The 22,266-nt window shown below is 42.5% G+C and overlaps 1 protein-coding gene across 1 annotated transcript in view; it reads right to left on the bottom strand.

The window, feature by feature from the left end:
- Window positions 1-22,266, bottom strand: part of LOC143793096 (uncharacterized) — a 204,797-nt gene that overhangs the window by 53,495 nt on the left and 129,036 nt on the right. The window contains exons 10-12 of the mRNA XM_077279733.1: window positions 12,514-12,574; window positions 11,662-11,806; window positions 10,869-10,948 (exon numbers count right to left, since the gene is read on the bottom strand). Coding sequence (XP_077135848.1) covers window positions 10,869-10,948; window positions 11,662-11,806; window positions 12,514-12,574 — 286 coding nt within the window. The remainder of the gene's footprint in view (window positions 1-10,868; window positions 10,949-11,661; window positions 11,807-12,513; window positions 12,575-22,266) is intronic.

Here is a 22,266-nt window from a genome sequence, read left to right as displayed (position 1 = left end):
GCAGCACTTTTAGACCTAATACTATCTAATAGACCTGACAGAATAACGAATCTGCAGGTGGTCGGGCATCTAGGAAATAGCGACCACAATATTGTACAGTTTCACCTGTCTTTCACTAGGGGGACTTGTCAGGGAGTCACAAAAACACTGAACTTTAGGAAGGCAAGGTTTGACCAGCTTAGAGATGCCCTTAATCTGGTAGACTGGGACAATATCCTCAGAAATAAGAATACAGATAATAAATGGAAAATGTTTAAGAACATCCTAAATAGGCACTGTAAGCGGTTTATACCTTGTGGGAATAAAAGGACTAGAAATAGGAAAAACCCAATGTGGCTAAACAAAGAAGTAAGACAGGCAATTAACAGTAAAAAGAAAGCATTTGCACTACTAAAGCAGGATGGCACCATTGAAGCTCTAAAAAACTATAGGGAGAAAAATACTTTATCTAAAAAACGAATTAAAGCTGCCAAAAAGCAAACAGAGAAGCACATCGCTAAGGAGAGTAAAACTAATCCCAAACTGTTCTTCAACTATATCAATAGTAAAAGAATAAAAACTGAAAATGTAGGCCCCTTAAAAAATAGTGAGGAAAGAATGGTTGTAGATGACGAGGAAAAGGCTAACATATTAAACACCTTCTTCTCCACGGTATTCACGGTGGAAAATGAAATGCTAGGTGAAATCCCAAGAAACAATGAAATCCCTATATTAAGGGTCACCAATCTAACCCAAGAAGAGGTGCGAAACCGGCTAAATAAGATTAAAATAGATAAATCTCCGGGTCCGGATGGCATACACCCACGAGTACTAAGAGAACTAAGTAATGTAATAGATAAACCATTATTTCTTATTTTTAGGGACTCTATAGCGACGGGGTCTGTTCCGCAGGACTGGCGCATAGCAAATGTGGTGCCAATATTCAAAAAGGGCTCTAAAAGTGAACCTGGAAATTATAGGCCAGTAAGTCTAACCTCTACTGTTGGTAAAATATTTGAAGGGTTTCTGAAGGATGTTATTCTGGATTATCTCAATGAGAATAACTGTTTAACTCCATATCAGCATGGGTTTATGAGAAATCGCTCATGTCAAACCAATCTAATCAGTTTTTATGAAGAGGTAAGCTATAGGCTAGACCACGGTGAGTCATTGGACGTGGTATATCTCGATTTTTCCAAAGCGTTTGATACCGTGCCGCACAAGAGGTTGGTACACAAAATGAGAATGCTTGGTCTGGGGGAAAATGTGTGTAAATGGGTTAGTAACTGGCTTAGTGATAGAAAGCAGAGGGTGGTTATAAATGGTATAGTCTCTAACTGGGTCACTGTGACCAGTGAGGTACCGCAGGGGTCGGTATTGGGACCTGTTCTCTTCACCATATTCATTAATGATCTGGTAGAAGGTTTACACAGTAAAATATTGATGTTTGCAGATGATACAAAACTATGTAAAGCAGTTAATACAAGAGAAGATAGTATTCTGTTACAGATGGATCTGGATAAGTTGGAAACTTGGGCTGAAAGGTGGCAGATGAGGTTTAACAATGATAAATGTAAGGTTATACACATGGGAAGAAGGAATCAATATCACCATTACACACTGAACGGGAAACCACTGGGTAAATCTGACAGGGAGAAGGACTTGGGGATCCTAGTTAATGATAAACTTACCTGGAGCAGCCAGTGCCAGGCAGCAGCTGCCAAGGCAAACAGGATCATGGGGTGCATTAAAAGAGGTCTGGATACACATGATGAGAGCATTATACTATATATGCCTCTGTACAAATCTGTTGTGATTTTGCTTTTTGCTCCCTCTAGTGGTCATTAGTGATTTGACTCTGGAGCGTCTGTCTTTTCCTATATCCTCACCTGGGCCGTTAGTTCAGGGGCATTGCTATATAAGCTCCCTGGACCTTCAGTTCAATGCCTGGCATCGTTGAAATCAGAGCTAATCTGCTGTGCTCTTGTCCTCTGATCCTGGTTCCTGTTTTTCAAGCTAAGTCTGCTTCTTTGCTTTTTGCTTTTGTTTTGTTTGGTATTTTTGTCCAGCTTGTTCCTATCTGTATCCTGACCTTTGCTGGAAGCTCTAGGGGGCTGGTGTTCTCCCCCCGGACCGTTAGACGGTTCGGGGGTTCTTGAATCTCCAGCGTGGATTTTTATAGGGTTTTTGTTGACCAGATAAGTTATCTTGCTATATTCTGCTATTAGTAAGCTGGCCTCTCTTTGCTGAACCTGGTTCATTTCTGTGTTTGTCATTTCCTCTTACCTCACCGTTATTATTTGTGGGGGGCTTGTATCTTGCTTTGGGGTCCCTTTCTCTGGAGGCAAGAGAGGTCTTTGTTTTCTTCTCCTAGGGGTAGTTAGATTCTCCGGCTGGCGCGAGTCATCTAGCGATCACCGTAGGCATGATCCCCGGCTACTTCTAGTGTTGGCGTTAGGAGTAGCTATTTGGTCAACCCAGTTACCACAGCCCTATGAGCTGGATTTTTGTATCTTGCAGACTTACACGTTCCTCTGAGACCCTGTCCACTGGGGTCATAACAGTATGCCAGGCCAGTATTAAATGTTTAATGCATTGCAGAAGTGGGATTATAAGAAAGAAAATTTTGAGGTTTTTTTTTCCCTCTCTCATTTTTTTTTTTTCTTTTCCCCTTTACCTCAGAGTGGCTTAAGCTTGCTGCAGACATGAATGTCCAGACCTTGATTACAAGTGTGGACCAGCTTGCCGCTCGTGTGCAGGGTATACAAGATTATGTTACCAGAAATCCTAGGTCTGAACCCAAGATTCCGATTCCTGAACTGTTTTCAGGAGACCGATTTAAGTTTAGGAATTTCAGGAATAATTGTAAATTATTTTTGTCCCTGAAACCTTGTTCGTCTGGAGACTCTGCTCAACAAGTAAAAATTGTTATTTCATTCTTACGGGGTGACCCTCAGGATTGGGCTTTTTCGTTGGCGCCAGGAGATCCGGCATTGGCTGATATTGATGCGTTTTTTCTGGCGCTCGGTTTACTTTATGAGGAACCCAATCTTGAGATTCAGGCAGAGAAAGCCTTGCTGGCTATGTCTCAGGGCCAGGACGAGGCTGAGGTGTATTGCCAAAAATTTCGGAAATGGTCCGTGCTGACACATTGGAACGAGTGTGCACTGGCCGCTAATTTTAGAAATGGCCTTTCTGAGGCCATTAAGAATGTTATGGTGGGTTTTCCCATTCCCACAGGTCTGAATGATACCATGTCCCTGGCTATTCAAATTGACCGGCGGTTGCAGGAGCGCAAAACCGCAAATTCCCTCATGTTGTTGTCTGAACAGACACCTGATGTGATGCAATGTGATAGAAAAACCGCAAATTCCCTCATGGTGTTGTCTGAACGGACACCTGATTTGATGCAATGTGATAGAATCCTGACTAGAAATGAGAGGAAAATTCATAGACGCCAGAATGGCTTGTGCTACTACTGTGGTGATTCTACACATGTTATCTCAGCATGCTCTAAACGTATATCTAAGGTTGTTAGTCCTGTCACCGTTGGTAATTTGCATCCTAAGTTTATTCTGTCTGTAACTTTGATCTGCTCACTGTCATCTTATCCTGTCATGGCGTTTGTAGATTCAGGTGCTGCCCTGAGTCTTATGGATCTCTCATTTGCTAAGCGCTGTGGTTTTATTCTTGAACCATTAGAAAATCCTATCCCTCTTAGGGGTATTGATGCTACGCCATTGGCAGAAAATAAGCCGCAGTATTGGACACAGGTTACCATGTGCATGACTCCTGAACACCGCGAGGTGATACGTTTTCTCGTTCTACATAAAATGCATGATTTGGTTGTTTTGGGGCTGCCATGGTTACAGACCCATAATCCAGTCCTTGACTGGAAGGCTATGTCAGTGTCTAGTTGGGGCTGTCGTGGTATTCATGAGGATTCCCTGCCTGTGTCTATTGCTTCTTCTACGCCTTCGGAAGTTCCGGAGTACTTGTCTGATTATCAGGATGTCTTTAGCGAGTCCAGGTCCAGTGCATTGCCTCCTCATAGGGAATGTGACTGTGCAATAGATTTGATTCCAGGCAGTAAATTTCCTAAGGGAAGACTGTTTAATCTGTCGATACCTGAACATACCGCTATGCGTTCATATATCAAGGAGTCTCTGGAGAAAGGACACATCCGTCCGTCTTCTTCCCCTCTTGGTGCGGGATTCTTTTTTGTGGCTAAAAAGGACGGATCTTTGAGGCCTTGTATTGACTATCGGCTTTTAAATAAGATCACTGTCAAATTTCAGTATCCTTTGCCGCTGTTGTCTGACTTGTTTGCCCGGATTAAAGGTGCCAAGTGGTTTACCAAGATAGACCTTTGTGGTGCGTACAACCTTGTGCGCATTAAGCAAGGGGATGAATGGAAAACCGCATTCAATACGCCCGAAGGTCATTTTGAGTACTTGGTGATGCCTTTTGGGCTCTCTAATGCCCCTTCAGTTTTTCAGTCCTTTATGCATGACATTTTCCGGAACTATCTGGATAAATTTCTGATCGTTTATCTGGATGATATTCTGTTTTTTTCTGATAATTGGGACTCGCATGTGGAGCAGGTCAGGATGGTCTTTAAAATTTTGCGTGAAAATTCTTTGTTTGTCAAGGGCTCAAAGTGTCTTTTTGATGTACAGAAGGTTCCCTTTTTGGGGTTCATTTTTTCCCCTTCTGCTGTGGAGATGGACCCAGTCAAGGTCCGAGCTATTCTTGATTGGACTCAGCCCTCGTCAGTTAAGAGTCTTCAGAAGTTCTTGGGTTTCGCTAACTTCTACCGTCGTTTTATCGCTAACTTTTCTAGCATTGTGAAACCTTTGACGGATATGACCAAGAAGGGCTCCGATGTGGTTAATTGGGCTCCTGCTGCCGTGGAGGCTTTCCAGGAGTTGAAACGTCGGTTTACTTCGGCGCCTGTTTTGTGCCAGCCTGATGTCTCGCTTCCCTTTCAAGTTGAGGTGGATGCTTCAGAGATTGGAGCAGGGGCCGTTTTGTCGCAGAGAGGCCCTGGTTGCTCTGTTATGAGACCTTGCGCCTTTTTCTCTAGGAAGTTTTCGCCTGCGGAGCGAAATTATGATGTGGGCAATCGGGAGTTGTTGGCCATGAAATGGGCATTTGAGGAGTGGCGTCATTGGCTCGAGGGTGCTAAGCATCGTGTGGTGGTCTTGACTGATCACAAAAATCTGATGTATCTCGAGTCTGCTAAACGCCTGAATCCTAGACAGGCCCGCTGGTCATTGTTTTTCTCCCGTTTTGACTTTGTTGTCTCGTATTTACCAGGTTCAAAGAATGTGAAGGCCGATGCTCTTTCCAGGAGCTTTGTGCCTGATGCTCCTGGAGTCGCTGAACCTGTTGGTATTCTTAAGGATGGTATTATCTTGTCAGCTATTTCTCCTGATCTGCGACGTGTGTTGCAGAGATTTCAGGCTGATAGGCCTGATTCTTGTCCACCTGACAGACTGTTTGTGCCTGATAAGTGGACCAGCAGAGTCATTTCCGAGGTTCATTCCTCGGTGTTGGCAGGTCACCCAGGAATTTTTGGCACCAGAGATCTGGTGGCCAGATCCTTTTGGTGGCCTTCCTTGTCTAGGGATGTGCGGTCATTTGTACAGTCCTGTGGGACTTGTGCTCGAGCTAAGCCTTGCTGTTCTCGTGCCAGCGGGTTGCTCTTGCCCTTGCCTGTCCCTAAGAGACCTTGGACACATATCTCCATGGATTTCATTTCTGATCTTCCGGTGTCTCAGGGCATGTCTGTTATCTGGGTGATATGTGATCGCTTCTCCAAGATGGTCCATTTGGTTCCTTTGCCTAAACTGCCTTCCTCTTCCGATCTGGTTCCTGTGTTTTTCCAGAACGTGGTTCGTTTGCACGGCATCCCTGAGAATATTGTGTCAGACAGAGGATCCCAGTTCGTTTCCAGATTCTGGCGATCCTTTTGTAGTAGGATGGGCATTGACTTGTCGTTTTCGTCTGCTTTCCATCCTCAGACTAATGGACAGACGGAGCGAACTAATCAGACTTTGGAGGCTTATGTGAGGTGTTTTGTCTCTGCTGATCAGGACGATTGGGTGACCTTCTTGCCGTTAGCTGAGTTTGCCCTTAATAATCGGGCTAGTTCCGCCACCTTGGTTTCGCCGTTTTTCTGCAACTCTGGTTTCCACCCTCGTTTTTCTTCGGGTCATGTGGAACCTTCTGACTGCCCTGGGGTGGATTCTGTGGTGGATAGGTTGCAGCGGATCTGGAATCTTGTGGTGGACAACTTGAAGTTGTCACAGGAGAGGGCTCAGCGCTTTGCCAACCGCCGCCGCGGTGTGGGTCCCCGACTACGTGTTGGGGATTTGGTGTGGCTTTCTTCCCGCTTTGTTCCTATGAAGGTTTCCTCTCCCAAATTTAAACCTCGTTTTATTGGTCCTTACAAGATATTGGAAATTCTTAATCCTGTATCCTTTCGCCTGGATCTACCTGTGTCGTTTGCTATCCACAACGTGTTTCATAGGTCCTTGTTGCAGCGGTACGTTGTGCCTGTGGTTCCTTCTGCTGAGCCTCCTGCTCCGGTGTTGGTTGAGGGCGAGTTGGAGTACGTGGTGGAGAAGATCTTGGATTCTCGTCTCTCCAGGCGGAGGCTTCAGTACCTGGTCAAGTGGAAGGGCTATGGTCAGGAAGATAATTCCTGGGTGGTCGCCTCTGATGTTCATGCGGCCGATTTAGTTCGTGCCTTTCATGCCGCTCATCCTGATCGCCCTGGTGGTCGTGGTGAGGGTTCGGTGACCCCTCACTAAGGGGGGGGTACTGTTGTGATTTTGCTTTTTGCTCCCTCTAGTGGTCATTAGTGATTTGACTCTGGAGCGTCTGTCTTTTCCTATATCCTCACCTGGGCCGTTAGTTCAGGGGCGTTGCTATATAAGCTCCCTGGACCTTCAGTTCAATGCCTGGCATCGTTGAAATCAGAGCTAATCTGCTGTGCTCTTGTCCTCTGATCCTGGTTCCTGTTTTTCAAGCTAAGTCTGCTTCTTTGCTTTTTGCTTTTGTTTTGTTTGGTATTTTTGTCCAGCTTGTTCCTATCTGTATCCTGACCTTTGCTGGAAGCTCTAGGGGGCTGGTGTTCTCCCCCCGGACCGTTAGACGGTTCGGGGGTTCTTGAATCTCCAGCGTGGATTTTTATAGGGTTTTTGTTGACCAGATAAGTTATCTTGCTATATTCTGCTATTAGTAAGCTGGCCTCTCTTTGCTGAACCTGGTTCATTTCTGTGTTTGTCATTTCCTCTTACCTCACCGTTATTATTTGTGGGGGGCTTGTATCTTGCTTTGGGGTCCCTTTCTCTGGAGGCAAGAGAGGTCTTTGTTTTCTTCTCCTAGGGGTAGTTAGATTCTCCGGCTGGCGCGAGTCATCTAGCGATCACCGTAGGCATGATCCCCGGCTACTTCTAGTGTTGGCGTTAGGAGTAGCTATTTGGTCAACCCAGTTACCACAGCCCTATGAGCTGGATTTTTGTATCTTGCAGACTTACACGTTCCTCTGAGACCCTGTCCACTGGGGTCATAACACAAATCCCTAGTTAGACCGCACATGGAGTACTGTGTCCAGTTTTGGGCACCGGTGCTCAGGAAGGATATAATGGAACTAGAGAGAGTACAAAGGAGGGCAACAAAGTTAATAAAGGGGATGGGAGAACTACAATACCCAGATAGATTAGCAAAATTAGGATTATTTAGTCTAGAAAAAAGACGACTGAGGGGCGATCTAATAACAATGTATAAGTATATAAGGGGACAATACAAATATCTCGCTGAGGATCTGTTTATACCAAGGAAGGTGACGGGCACAAGGGGGCATTCTTTGCGTCTGGAGGAGAGAAGGTTTTTCCACCAACATAGAAGAGGATTCTTTACTGTTAGGGCAGTGAGAATCTGGAATTGCTTGCCTGAGGAGGTGGTGACGGCGAACTCAGTCGAGGGGTTCAAGAGAGGCCTGGATGTCTTCCTGGAGCAGAACAATATTGTATCATACAATTATTAGGTTCTGTAGAAGGATGTAGATCTGGGGATTTATTATGATGGAATATAGGAATATAGGCTGAACTGGATGGACAAATGTCTTTTTTCGGCCTTACTAACTATGTTACTATGTTACTATGTTACTATGTTACTATATATATATATATATATATATATATATATATATATATAATATAGTACTATGAAAGCAATCCTGCCACTTATCAGCTGGTTCAAAAGGTGTCTTATTACCACACAAGAAATATCTCATGATGACAGGAAAAACCAGTGAACTGTCTCAAGACCTTCACAACCTTATTGTTGCAAAACATATTGATGGCATTAATTACAAAAATTTTATTTAATCCTTTGTGCAAATACTGTTATTAGTAATGACATCTTCAAGATGCCTCCTGCATGGAGAAACTGGTGGCATGCATTGCTCTGGTGGGATTTTGGCTCTTTCTTCCACACAAACGCTCTGAAGGTTCTGTGGGCTCCTTCCATGAACTCTGAGCTTTAGTTCCTTCCATAAGGTGATTGGCTAGACCATTCTAGCAGCTTTAATTTCTTTCTATAAAATCAGTTGAGAGCTTCCTTGACTGTGTGTTTGGTATCATTGTCTTGCTGAAATGTTCACCCTCATTTCATCTTCATCATTCTGGTAGATGGCAGAAGATTTTTAGCAAGAATGTCTCAGTGCATTTGTCCATTCATACTTTCTTCAGTTACATGAAGTGTGCCATTGACATACAGTGAAAAACAGGCCCACACCATGATGTTCCCATCTCCAAACTTCACTGTTGGTGTGGCATTTTTAGGGTGATATGCAGTGCCTTTTGGCCTCTTAACATGTTGTGTATTATGGCATCCGAAGAGTTTAATTTTGATCTCATCTAACCACATTATATCCTATCAGTATTTCACAGGCTTGTCTAAGGCTATAGTTCAGGATTTCTTGCAGAAAATTCCTGAGAAAAATCTGAAATTTTCTGCAAGAAATCTGCAAAAAATCTGTATGCGTTTTTACCGCGTTTTTGGTGCGTTTTTTTTCCGGACATTTCCCAATGCATTTTATGGTGGGAAATCCGCAAAAAAAACCCGCAAAATTAATGAACATGCTGCGTTTTTTACCACAATGCATTTTTTTCCCGGAAAAAAAACGCATCATGTGCACAAAAATTGCGGAATTCATTCTAAATGATGGGATGCATATTGTATGCTTTTGTTTGCAGTTTTATAGTTTTTTTATCGCGAAAAAACCGCAAAAAATCAGCAACGTGTGCACACAGCCTAAATGTTGTTGAACAAATGTTAAACTTGAACATGCATTTTGTTAAATAATGGAGACTTGCATGGTGAACGTGCATAGAGACAACGACGGTTGAGTGCATTACTTATAGTTTTCTTTGAAACAATTGTACTTGCTGAATCCAGGTCTTTCTGTAGCTCTCCACAGGTGGTCCTTGGCTCTTAGACAACTCTTCTGATAATTCTTTTCACTCCTCTATCTGAAATCTTGCAGGGAGCACCTGGTCGTGGCCGGTTTATGGAAAAATTTTGTTTTTTTCCACTTCCAGATTATGGTCCCAACAGTGCTCACTGGAACCTTAAGTAGTTTAGAAATTCTTCTGCAACCAATGCCATCAGCATGCTTTGCAACAAAAAGGTCGCAAAGGTCTTGAGACAGCTCACTGGTTTTACCCATCATGAGATGTTAATTGTGTAGCACCTTGGTAACGAGACACCTTTTAATAGGCCATCAGTTGAACCAGCTGATATTATTTTTCCACTAAGTGGCAAGATTGCATTCTAATTACTGATAGAGCTCAGCTGTTGTCATGACTTTCCATGGCTTTTTGCACCTCTCTTTCTTCATGTGTTCAACCCTTTTTCACTGTGTAATTTCTCATTATTACACATTGATTTCTTTGCCTGTGTAGTTTGGATGGGTTGTTGCCAACATCTTGTGAGAATTTCATGTCACTAGCACCTTTAGAAATATATTTGCTTCGAAAATTAGGAACATGTTCAATACTTATTTGACCCACAGTATATGTACAGTATATGTATTTTTTGTAATTCACTTCTGTGTGGATTTTGAACCATAAACAGCCATCAAAATGTTACAAACTCAACTCACCGCTCACTCATTTTTTTTTTATAGTTGCATGGAGGCTTGTTGTTTGTATAACAAGTTATAGTACTTATTTGGTACCATTTTAAGATATGTAGACATTTTTTATCACTGTTTTAGTTGTCTTGTGAGGCGGTATATACAAAAATGTCAATTCTGACATCGTTTTTTTCTATTTTTTTTGTGATACCATTTGGGATAAGTAATGACATAGTGTTATAGTATATGTTGTTATACCACATAACTGACTTGGATTTCGACAAGAGTGTTTTCAAAAAAAAAATTAACACTTAAAAATACTTTTTTAATTTTTTTTTTTTTTACAATATTTATTAGTCTGTCAAGGGAACATGTGATCTTATGATAACATTAGTAATACATGGTACTACTTTAGTAGTGCCATGTATCCTGTCTGTGCTTGACTGACAGGTAGCTTATCAGGCCCTATATCCCATGGGATATGACAGGCTGTGGTGAATGGCAGACATTTTGTCAGGTCTCCGATTGCCTTATCAACCCATCGGTACTGCACCCCGTGATTGCGCTGCAGGGGTGCCAATGGGCTGACAGAAGGAGTATTTTCGAAATTGTCAAAATCCTCATGTGTTACTGTTATTATTAATGGCGTATGTGTGGTTAAACTGCTCGGATTGGCAAGACTTACATTTTTAATATTTGAAAAAAGAATTATTATCCAAAACAAGATTCAGTGTATTACCTGAGGCCGAGCTTTAATTTCCATATTAAAAGAAGGCGTTCTGAAGGAAGCTGAATACGATGTTCTTAGTAAAATAGATCCTGGTAAAAAAATATTAAAGAATATGTAACCCTGCATTTTTAGTAATGAGACATATCATGTCAAACAGAATTGGACAGCCCATTTGAAATGTATTTAAACACAATAAATTTCATTGTAGGAATTTTTCAATTCAGGACCAGAAAATAGAAATGGCAGAATGAACACGTATGCTTGTGATATCATATTCTTGGAGCAATACATTATTTATATTTAAAGAGGGCCTATCAAATCTCCTAATAAGTGTGTTTTAGTATCAGTGCTTGATAGAAGTGTTACATGCAATGATAAGCCAAATGTTTCAAACGGGGACAGACATATCTTTGGTGCAACCTGTGCGGGCGCAGAGGGACTCGATAGGGACACTGTGAGGAGAAGATAAAGAACTAACCTTCTCCATCTTCTTCATTCTGTGAGTCCGCGGAAATTACACCGCATGTAGATGTCATCCGAGTGCAGTCCAATGATTTCCACGCACCCATAGACTTGAATAGGTGAGTCAAATTGCAACATGCGATAAAAAAATCAGATATCACTAGGCCGATTAATACGGTGGGGTGAGCGAGCCCCAACACTGGTAAACTGGGTGCAGATAGCAGCACAGCCACAAGCAGAACTGATTTGAAAAATTCATCGCACAATGAATCCCCTCTATGTCTGGCCTTTACGGCTGAATTCCCTTCATGTATCATGTCCATCAGGTAAGAAAACTTACTTTTAAAAGGATGCGCAGAACATTCTCTTTTCTCTAGTAAAAATGGCACAGAAGGAAGGCGAGGTGACACCGAGTTGTAGTTTGATGTCGTATTAATAGTTGCAGGCCTATCCTGAGTGAGATGCACCACAATCTGACATTTACCCTGAAAAAAAAATGCACAAATCCTGCTAAACAGTCACACATTTCAGTAAGACATCCTTGATACCATAGATATATATATATATATATATATATATATATATATATATATATGTGTATAAAGAACAAGAGAAAATGCGGAGCATCGATTAACAATAAATATCAACGTTTATTTCATTAATAGTCCATATAAGAATTAAAATTAATTGGTATTATACAGTAACACATAAGATGATGCCAAGAAATGCTGAAACCCCCCTCCCCCACACACACACTCAGACATGGCCCCCAAGGGGGAAAAGACCGAAACGCCCCATGATCTAATGTAATCAATTGCTGGCCAAAGATATATCCAATAGTCTAGGTACAGCTAGCCATAGTCCTATACACAGACATCCCACAAAAGTGTGTTAAAATTAAATGTGACTAGATCCCGTAACATGTAAATGGGGTCTGACAAATAAGTACCAGGCTTACCAATAGGGGGGGTGAGGTGGGAGGATAGCCGGAGAATGGACCCCGACGCGCGTTTCGCGGCAGCGCCGTGCCGCTTTCTCAAGGGGATGGCATTTGGTGCCGAGAAGGACCTTTAAATAGCCCAGTGACCCCAGTCACATGGTGGCTAACAACGAATCACGGCGGCACTCTCGACAAATATGACATCGACTGCCGGAGCAATATATTGTTTGAAATTGATCTATTTGTACTTACAGATCTCACTAAAACCAAGGATGAGGATTTGGTGCTATCCACGATAACTGTTGTTCCAGCCCTATAATGAAATTGCATCATGTTAAGAAAAAAGAAAAGAACATGTTACAGAGCAAGGCTGCGTCCCCACGGTGAGTATTTGGTGTGTTATTGTTATTGCAGATTTTCTGCACCATTTTTTTGCACCTATTTGCTAAAATAATTAGCATTTTTTTCATGTGCTTTTATCACATTTTTTACTGCCATTTTTGTCTCTTTTGGGTATGTCATGCTTTAAATAAGGCTGCTTTATTTGTAATATATCCTGGTATTAGGATTTGACAACACTATTTTGGTACAGTCTTGCGCAGATTTCATGTGGTTTTAGTGCGTTACCCATGGATATTCTACATTTAGTGCAATTCTATGGGAAAAATACGCAAACAAAACTCAGAATACCCACAAGAAAACTGATATGCTACAGATTTCAAAAAGCCTCCGCATGTCAATTTATGCTGTGTAAAATGTGAGCACAGTGAACATGCGATTTCTATAAATCCCAACCACAGTGTGAGTTGCTGCAGGTTATATTTTGCCCAGCAGAAATACGCAGCGCCAAAAACTCAGCATGGAAACTTAACCTAAAAGAGAAAAGTGCAATTGTAAAAATTATAACATTAATTCATAAATATTACACTTAGCACGCCTTAAATCCAATATACAATTAAAGAGTATCTGCCACTTACACCAACAAATTGTGTTAATTACCTTGTAATAATCCTTAAGGTCGCTTGATTCTGAGAAACTCATCGAAAAGGACAAAAAGATTCAGAAAGCATCAAGAAAAAAGGCAGCACAAAGACACAACATTAAAGCACTGCAGCCTGCTCCCAGAGAAAACTGGGAAGAAACGCTCTTTGGTCTGCAAAAAGAGATTTCACATACTGTTCTTCAAAAGCAACAAACGTAAATATCTCTGCAATGGCGAGACGCAGCACAAAATAGAAATGAGGGGCAGAATCAGGGATTTTTACAAGTTTTTGAACTAATTTTTTGTCCAAGTAACAGGTCCTATTTAATAGAATTTGTTTAGTACATCTTTGGTCTGCTTATTTTAATAGTTATTAAAAAATATTATAATCATTACACTTCCGCCTCTTTTTTCTTTTATGTTAAGTTCCCACAATAAGATTTTGATGACAAAAAATGGAAAGGAGCAGCACAATAAGGGGAGGTCTATGATTTTTACAGGGTATTTAACTCAAATTTTTGAATGTAGTAAATGAATGTTAAAAATGGCAACAGAGTACAGCTATGTGTTAGTTTAAAGCTGGCACTGGGATAATAGCTTAGGTCCCATAAAAGTAATAATTGTACAGCTATAAGCTATATGTTATCTGTTCTGAATCATAATAAACAAGGAACCAGAAAAGTAGCACATAGAGATATACTTCATAAACTAAAGGTGAATATGATAAGGTGCGTTAATCATGAATATAAGCATGTGTTACAAGCAAACCTATCAGGTTATAAAACCATCATACTGTGATTTAAACAAGGAGAATTATGATAGATATGTCCAAGTGTTCCTAGAAATATAAGTATAGCTATGGTTTGATCAGTATAATAAACCCCCCAAAAACAAGGTCTGCACGGGTGGGTCCCCTAAATATTAGTAACAGGGAATCGGTCACCAAATATGAAGAGAAGGCAGAATTAGGCTAGTTTCACACTAGCGTTCGGCAGGGCTGCGGATGACAGCCTTCTTCCTCCGTGAAGCCCCACCCACTGCCACGCCTCTTCCTTCAGCTCCGCCTATGTCTGCATGCGTTCTGCATACCCTATCTTTAACATTGGGTACGCAGGCCATGCGGATGTATGCAGATGTAGATGTTGCGTTCGACGCAGTTCAGCGCAGCGTCAAAACGATGCATGTGGAGGCATCTGCATACATCCGCAAGGCCTGCGTACCCAATGTTAAAGATAGGGTACGCATGACGCATGCAGACGTAGGTGGAGCTGAAGGAAGAGGTGCTGCAGTGGGTGGGGCTTAACAGAGGAAGAAGGCTGCCATCCGCAGCCCTGCCGAACGCTAGTATGAAACCAGCCTTACCAAATGTGTTCTTTAGCTCTACATATACCACAAAAGAGATTGTTGCTGATGTACCCAATTCCAGTGTCCATAATATGCCATTTAATATACTCAGGTGGTTAAATGTAGATAAGGTCCATGCAAAGTGAAATAAAATCAATGTGAACAAAGCCTCCAGCTGCGAATCCATATGTTCTTTAGGAACGTGACTCAGTTATTGTCTATTGCTCTGCCCCTATACATATTATTAGAGTATCTTTATTGCAGATCAGATCTCTGACCCATAGGCCTTAAACTATGTCCTTTTCTCCGGTCCCTGGGCAAATTTCCCGGGACTGCAGTGTTCAAGGCAACGGCCTTTAATTCCTCCTTACACTGCATGCACGCACACAGAGCATTCACAACTTAATGCTGCGGCACATGCAATGAAAGATTCCTTCTTGCTTTGAATTAGTGTTCTGAGCTCCCGTTCCACTGATGAAGATTGCAGTCTCAGTATTTTATACGATGTATATGTTCCAGCCCCAGTGTCTCCTGTGATTTATATGCACCAGATCCAGTGTATTCTATGTGATGTACATGCTCCAGCCCCACTGTCTAATATGCTATGTATATACTCCAGCCCCTGTTTTCCTATGTGATATATATGCCCCAGCTTTAGTATATCCAATGCGATGTATAGTCTCCTGCCCCAGTGTCTACTATGTGATTTATGTGCCCCAACCCCAAAGTCTACCAGGTAATGTATATGCATCTGTCCAAGTGTCTCCTATTTGATGTATATGCCCCAGGCCCGATGTCTCCTATATGATGTATTCAGCAGTCTTGGTGCCTCTTACGTGATATATACAGCTATTTCTGTCTCCTGTGTGATGCATAAACAGCACTCTCAGTGTCTCCTATGCGATGTACACAGCAGTCTCGGTGTATCTTATGTTATGTATACAGCATTCTCTGTGTATCCATCTATGTGGAGCAAGAAAGGTTCACTCTCAAGAGGAGACAGGGCTTCTTTACTATAAGAAATAATTACATAGTTACATCTGTGAAATATTAACCTGTGAAATAGTGTAACCAAAGAGCTGAGGACAGAGTGAACCATTGATGGTTTCAAGAAAAGCTGTGTTCCTTTTTTAGAAAAAAATAGCAAATAATGATGTAAATGTATAAAGATCTTTTTGAAAGTTTGGTCTAGTGAACCAACAATTAGAATCAGAAGGGAAAGATTAGATTTCTTATGGCAGACAGGATCATGCATTATGGTTGTACATACAGTCATGGCCGAAAGTGTTGGCACTCTTGATATTGTTCCAGAAAATGAAGTACGGTAGTTCTCCTAGAAAATTATTGCAATTACACTTTTTGTTATACACATGTTTATTTCATTTGTGTGTATTGGAACAACACAAAAATAGACTGGACAACATTGTTGGAAACTTAATATTTGATTGCACACACTTTGGAATAAATAACTGCAATCAATCCTATAATCATCAGCAAGCTTATTGCACCTCTCAACTGGAATTCTGGACCATTCTTCTTTTGCAAACTGTTCCAGGTCTCTCATATGTGAAGGCGCCTTCTCCCAACAACAATTTTAAAATCTCTCCACAGGTGTTCAATTGGATATGGATCCGGACTCATTGCTCGCCACTTCAGAACTCTCAACTGCTTTTTTCCATCCATTTCGGGGGCCTTATTGAAGTATGTTTCAGGTCATTGTCCTGCCTGAAGACATATGACCTAGGATGTAAACCCAGCTTTCTGACACTGAGCACTACATTGCAATCCAAAATCCTTTGGTAATCTTTAGGTTTCATGATTTCTTGCACAAAGTCAAGGCACCTAGTGCCAGAGGCAGGAAAACAACCCCAAACATCTTTGAACCTCCACCATATTTGAATGTAGGCACTGTGCTCTTTTCTTTGCAAGGCTCATTCCATTTCCGGTAATCAGTAGAATGATGTGCTTTACCAAAAAGCTCTATCTTAGTCTAATCTATCCACAAGACGCTTTACCAGAAGGATTTTGGCTTATGCACATTTTGGCAAACTGCAATCTATCTTTTTTATATCTCTGCATAAGCAGTGGGGTCCTCCTGTGTCTCCTGCTAAAGCCTTTCATTTCATTCAAATGTCGACAGACAGTTCGCACTGACATTGATGCATCGTGAGCCTGCAGGACAGCTTGAATTTCTTGATTGGAGTTGCATATCCACCATCTAGATTTTCCTGCGTTGCAACCTTTCATCAATTTTTCTCTGCCGTCCACATCCGGGGAGGCTAGCTACAGTGCCACAGGTTATAAACATCTTGATAACATAACGCACCATGGATAAAGGACAATCAAGATCTCTGGAGATGGACTTGACCTTGAGATTGTTAATATTTTTCAACAATTTTGGTTCTCAAGTCCTCAGACAGTTCTCTTCTCCTCTTTCTGTTCTCCATGCTTAGTGTGGCACACAAAGACACACAATGTAAAAATTCAACTTCTCCCTTTATCTATCTGGTTTCAGGTGTGATTTTCATATTGCCCACACCTGTTACTTGGCACAGGTGCATTTAAACGTTCATGACATGCTTGAAACACAGTTGTTTATCCACAATTTTGGAAAGGTGTCAACATTTTGTCCAGGCCATTTTGTTGGTTTTGTGTTAAATTATCTCCAATTTCCTTTTTTGTCAGTTTTTTCTGTATTGTTCCAATATAAACAAAGGAAATAAACATGTGTATAACAAAACGTGCAATTGCAATAATTTTCTGGGAAAAGTACTGCATTTTCTGCAACAATTTCAAGGCTGCCAATACTTTTGACTATATACCCTATTCCCTGCTTTATTCCTTGGTAGACCTTGATGGACGTGTCTCTTTTTTTTAGCTATTATAACTACTATGATTGACTGGTAAAATGCCACCTATAGAAGGACTTGTGGTCCAAAATCAATAAATCATGCAACTGATAAGCAATAGGCTATGTAAATATATAATATGCAAGAGGAACCATGCACCCAGAAATGATATTCTATGCACCTTATTCTATTTTTAATGAGCACAACCAAGTTCCCATAATGGTATAGCGGTGTACGCTAGGTTAAAGCGTGACTTACAAGTTAATTAATTGGGTCTTCAGATTTCTGTACCTTATATCTTCCTATGCACACAAATAGGGAGTCAGTCAAGGGGATCATGGCAGGGAGAAGCTTTTGAGTCCTGTCTCAGACTAGTCATCTGAGATACATAGTCCATGGATGGATTTTCTAAGCATATTTTCTGCAAGAATGCAGCCGAACTCTGACTCATGCTGCCCGCAGTTTGGGCAGCATGAATCGGATGATAGGTTCTCTTTAAATTGCTGCTCAGTAATACCCAGAGCACAAGTAGAAATGTTTACCCAATTCAGGGAACTTTGTTGTCAATATGTTCACATTTCTGCTTTACCAATAATTCAGGGTAATTCCTGACCTGTTGCACATACTATTAATAGTAATAAAAAAAGCAATAGAAAAATAAAAAAAATATAACCATTAGCCATAGAATCAAGATTAAATGATAAAGGGAAACATTTTCATCTACTGCAGTAATGGATTATGTCAGCGTGATGTCAGAGTGTGTCATCCTGTTAGTTGATAAACATATTAATGTATTGAACTAACATGAAAACAAAGAAAAACATACAAATATAAAAAAGCTCTTAAAAGAATCAGACAGAGCCCAGAAGAACACTGTAGAGAAAGCTTAATATAGATTCCCAGAAACAGCCATGAGCAGGAACAAATCTCCATGGCATTAATAAATTACCCTAATGCGCAGTTATCTTATTTTACTACAGTTCTATTGCATTTTCTTGTTTTTATGTTTTAATACTTTATTACTCAGTCAAAATAATTTACAAAATGGGGAAATCTGTGGAATCTCTAAGAGCAATGCTGTGTTATGAACAGAGCATTTAATTTGATCTTCTGTAGTTTTTACATCTATAAATCGGATTAAATGTGCTGAAATATGGTAAAATAATTAGTACCTTGAATATGACCTGTTCTCACAGACATAATGCTTTGTTCACGTCCCTCTCCATTTACTATTGTTTTTACATTTTCTGAATAAAGTGCTCTGACAAACTAGTATTTCTATAAACCATTATCTTAAATGTTTTTGGATCCAGGAAGAATAAAGAAGAAATATATTTCCCGCTCCTAATTTTCAGAGAATGCTGAGAGTTCCTAGTTTGCAGAACTCTGCTAAAGTTTAAAGACCACTTTTTGGCTGAAATCACATTCAGGATTTTGCTGGGTTTTTTTTCTACTTGTTTAAATGGAATTTGTAATTTATTTTGTAAGGGTTTCTTAAAGGGAAAAAATGTTACAGCACGATCCTATGAACCAATATTAATGTTATTGATAAAGTGAATCATGGAGAGAAAAACTATGTGCAGAGTAGTGTACATTTACATGTGGCGAGGATCATCTTTCTGTGTTGAGACATACATATACGTCTCAGGGATGTCACAGGAACAGGAATTGTGCCCGATTTATCTGCAATGGAAGCCCAAAACTAACTCTGATCCCAGCAGTTCAGTCCCTGAAATGCAGAAATCAATAGCAACTTCTGCATCTAAGGAGGTTGATAGAGAAGTAGGGCTCCCTCGGTAGACAAGCGTGGCCCAATAGCAGGGAGGGAGGAGATGGGTTTCTAAGACTTGAAGGGAACCTGTCACCGGGTTTTGCCAATATACAGTACAGCCACCGCCTGTAAGCCCTCTGTTATGGCATTCTAGTATGCAGCGCAGTCCGGTCTGATGGGCGTCACTCAAGGGCGTTGCTGTAATGAGGCAAAGTGAGCACTTCGCCTCAAGCGGCATCCAGTCTCTCAAAACAGGGGGCGGCAGCGCGGCGCCGCCCCCTGCAGTCAGATGTGCTGGCCGGTACTAGCCATAAGCATGAAGCTGTGTGTGTCACCAGCAGCAGGAGGCGGCGGGGATGCCGGGCGCGGTGCTGCCTCCTCACACACTAACTTCTCTGGTTATAAGTTAAGTACTGGGATGGTGTGGGGAAGAGGTGAGCGGCCCCAGCCAGGGAAGATGAGCTACTTGTGATTGAACGAACTAGCACAGCCTGTGGGCGGGGACTGTGGCTGCCTTCTACACAGTAGTGTAGCTACTACTGGGGGGGGGAGAGGGGGCCATTGCCCCAGGCCCTGTCATATGAAGGGGCCCACCGGGAGCAAGGGCCACTTCTGTGTGGAGGCAGAACAAAGCATAGGACGAGAGCAGTGTAATGTCTGCTCCCGTCTGACGGAGACTCTGCAGGCTGCTAGCATAGTGGCCGGCTGCAGTCTCCCCCCTGCAGTGAATGGTGTCACCTGTCATGAAGCTTTTCCCCTGGCTGCAGTTTTCTTCACTCTGTTCATGCTGGGTCCTAGTGCCCACCTCTTGCATTTCACCTAGACACTTCCTGGTTCTGCCTGCAAACTTCATCAGTAAGTGGGGATGGAACATTTTAGGTTTATTAAATTCAGGTATGTCACTGTGAGGTGAATGTGAGACCATTGGGGTGTTGTGGGTGAGGGGGGACAGGGTACTGAGGGGGTGGATGAGAGATGATGGGGGTATTGGGTACTGAAGTGGGGGAGGGGGGACAGGGTACTGAAGGGGTGGATGAGAGATGGGGGTATTGTGGGTGAAGGGGGACAGGGTACTGAAGGGGTGGATGAGAGATGGGGGTATTGTGGGTGAGGGGGGACAGGGTACTGAAGGGGTGGATGAGAGATGATGGGGGTATTGTGGGTGAGGGGGGACAGGGTACTGAAGGGGTGGATGAGAGATGATGGGGGTATTGGGTACTGAAGTGGGGAGGGGAGACAGCACTGGGGGGTAAATGTGAGACCATGCGGGTGTTGTGGGGGCTGAAGGTGGGTGAGGGGGGACAGGGCACTGAAGGGGTGGATGTGAGTTGATGGGGGCATTGGGGCTGAAGTGGGGGAGGGGGGACAGGGAACTGGGGGCTGAATATTATAATGTTTTGTTATGATATTATATGTACTCCATCATGTAATATTTGCTGTCTGGGGAGGCTGGAGATGGGGGAGGGTAGGGGGCTTTTGATACGTACCACCTGGGTCTTTTATGAGTATTAGTATAAGGAGCCGCATACAGTAACCAAGAGCTGCATCACATTTACAGCACCACTCCAGCATTATTTTTTATTTCATTGCTGGAGCGGTGCTGAAAATCCACGTCCCCTGCCCCCTGTCTGATACTCACCTTCTAGCGTTTTCATCTGTTTTAGTCTCCGCTCGGCTCCGTCTCCTGCAGTTTGTGACCTGTCCAAGGCTCCAGTGTTTCATGGAGCAGCGCAGAGGTCACTAATCAGTGTGAGTCTGTAGGAGCCTCGTTCTGGCCTCTTTCTCACTCTCAGGCTATGTGCACATGATGCGGATTCACAGCAGTTTTCCATGCGGTGTACAGTACCATGTAAACCTATGGAAAACCAAATCTGCAGTGCACATGGTGCAGAAAATACAGCACGGAGACGCTGCTTTGTATTTTCTGTAGCATGTCAATTCTTTGTGCGGATTCCGCAGCGTTGTACACCTGGTCCTGTATAGGAATCCACAGGTGTAAAAACGCAGGCGAAATCCTCACAAAAACACAGGAAATCCACAGGTAAAACACAGCACGTTTTACCTGTGGATTTTGCAAAAACGGTGCGGAAAAATCTGCACACGAATCTGCAACGTGGGCACATAGCCTCATAGTCTTACATTAAGCTCTTGTGACTTAGCTTCAAACTTCTGGCCAGTCAGAAGCTGCGCTCACAAGTTTGAGCCGCGGCACTGCAGCAGTGCCACAAAATAGTGAATACTCCGGAGGATGAGTAAATGACCGGGGCAGGGGACTTTCGCTTAAAACACCACTCCAGCGGTGGAAAAAAAAACCCTGCTAGAGTGGTGCTTTAATAATTTAATAATAAGCAATTTAATACTATAAAGTTGATAAAGGCTTGGAATAAATGTCTGCAGTCACTTTATGTGACAGCAGACTGCCAAATCATGACAGGGAGCTGCGGGCCCATCATATTGTGTATAAGGGAGCTGCGGGCCCATCATATTGTGTATAAGGGAGCTGCGGGCTCATCATACTGTGTATAAGGGAGCTGCGGGCCCATCATACTGTGTATAAGGGAGCTGCGGGCCCATCATACTGTGTATAAGGAAGTTGCGGGCCCATCATACTGTGTATAAGGGAGCTGCGGGCCCATCATACTGTGTATAAGGGAGCTGCGGGCTCATCATACTGTGTATAAGGGAGCTGCAGGCCCATCATACTGTGTATAAGGGAGCTGCGGGCCCATCATACTGTGTATAAGGGAGCTGTGGGCCCATCATACTGTGTATAAGGAAGTTGCGGGCCCATCATACTGTGTATAAGGGAGCTGCGGGCCCATCATACTGTGTATAAGGGAGCTGCGGGCTCATCATACTGTGTATAAGGGAGCTGTGGGCCCATCATACTGTGTATACGGGAGCTGCGGGCCCATCATACTGTGTATAAGGGAGCTATGGGCCCATCATACTGTGTATAAGGGAGCTGCAGGCCAATCATACTGTGTATAAGGGAGCTGTGGGCCCATCATACTGTGTATAAGGGAGCTGCGGGCCAATCATACTGTGTATAAGGGAGC

Source organism: Ranitomeya variabilis, chromosome 1 (assembly GCF_051348905.1).
Source record: "Ranitomeya variabilis isolate aRanVar5 chromosome 1, aRanVar5.hap1, whole genome shotgun sequence".
Classification (NCBI taxonomy): domain Eukaryota; kingdom Metazoa; phylum Chordata; class Amphibia; order Anura; family Dendrobatidae; genus Ranitomeya; species Ranitomeya variabilis.
This window is presented reverse-complemented; position numbering and strand designations above follow the sequence as displayed.